At 46.1% G+C, this 1,171-nt stretch overlaps 1 protein-coding gene across 1 annotated transcript; it reads left to right on the top strand.

Annotated features, from left to right (window-relative positions):
* Positions 1–529: 529 nt before the first annotated feature.
* On the top strand, positions 530–1,117 carry GNI_044600 (small GTPase family Rab subfamily protein; the record flags this gene model as incomplete). The annotated part of the gene is made up of 1 exon (XM_011131263.1): positions 530–1,117. The coding sequence occupies one exon, from the start codon at positions 530–532 to the stop codon at positions 1,115–1,117; it is 588 nt and encodes a 195-aa protein (XP_011129565.1).
* Positions 1,118–1,171: the final 54 nt, after the last annotated feature.

Consider the following 1,171-nt stretch of genomic DNA (forward strand, 5'->3'; position numbering starts at 1 on the left):
GGTAATGGATGCAGTTGTTCCTACAAACCGACCCAAATAGGTAAGCGTTCGGAAGGGTAGGAGAGGTAAGATGTGTATCGAATATCATACGGTACCGCTGTCACACTTGATGATTGTATCGGACAATTGAAGAAGACCAAGTGTGAGTACAGACCTAGGGCACCAACATCCGCGAAATTCAACACTGAACTCTGAACCCTGCATACGGGCCAAATGAATCCCCTCTCGAAATTTATCCTTTCCATATGGCCCTAAGCGATCCCAAACGTAATGAGTAGTAAGGGTGCAATCTCCACCTCTGCACCCAACCACATCTTGCCGACCCAACCACATCTTGCCGACCCAACCACAACAAAAACCCACCCCACCCTGTCGGCGACCAACCAGCATCACTGAGGTGACTGAAGGAAGCACACGTGGGGTGCTCAAACACACGTGTGCGCAAATACACGTGTGCTCAAACATACGTGTGCGCAACTACACGTGTGCTCAAACACACGTGTACTCAAATACACGTGTGCGCAAATACATGGCGAGGTCGGGAATGTTGTGTTGTAGTGGCAACTTGTTGAAGATTGTATTGGTCGGTGATACAGGAGTTGGTAAAAGTTGTTTGTTGGTGCGTTTTGTTGATGATACATTCGCGGAGTCATATATCAGTACGATTGGGGTGGATTTTCGTTTCCGGGTTATCAAGATAAATGATCGGCCAACTCGGTTACAGATATGGGATACAGCGGGTCAGGAGAGATTCCGTACGATTACATCCGCATATTATCGTGGCGCAGATGGAGTGGTTGTCATGTACGATTGTACGAATAGGACATCTTTTAATAATGTAGAATCATGGGTTACCGAAGTCGATAAACAATCAGGAGGATCCGCGATTAAGATCCTAGTCGCAACTAAGTCCGATGCCCTCGAACGAACAATCTCTACGGAAGAAGGACAACAAAAAGCTAAGTCTCTTAACATGCTCTTTGCAGAGACTTCCGCTAAAGCTCCAAGTCGTGTTGAAGAACCCTTTAATATACTCGCCTCCGAAATTATCAAACAAACGTATGCACACATTACATCCCTATCTACCACTTATGGACACACACTCTACTACTTTTGACACACACACTCTACCACTTTTGACACACACACCCTACCACTTTTGTACACACAC

This window comes from Gregarina niphandrodes (genome assembly GCF_000223845.1).
Source record: "Gregarina niphandrodes unplaced genomic scaffold scaffold00006, whole genome shotgun sequence".
Lineage (NCBI taxonomy): Eukaryota > Apicomplexa > Conoidasida > Eugregarinorida > Gregarinidae > Gregarina > Gregarina niphandrodes.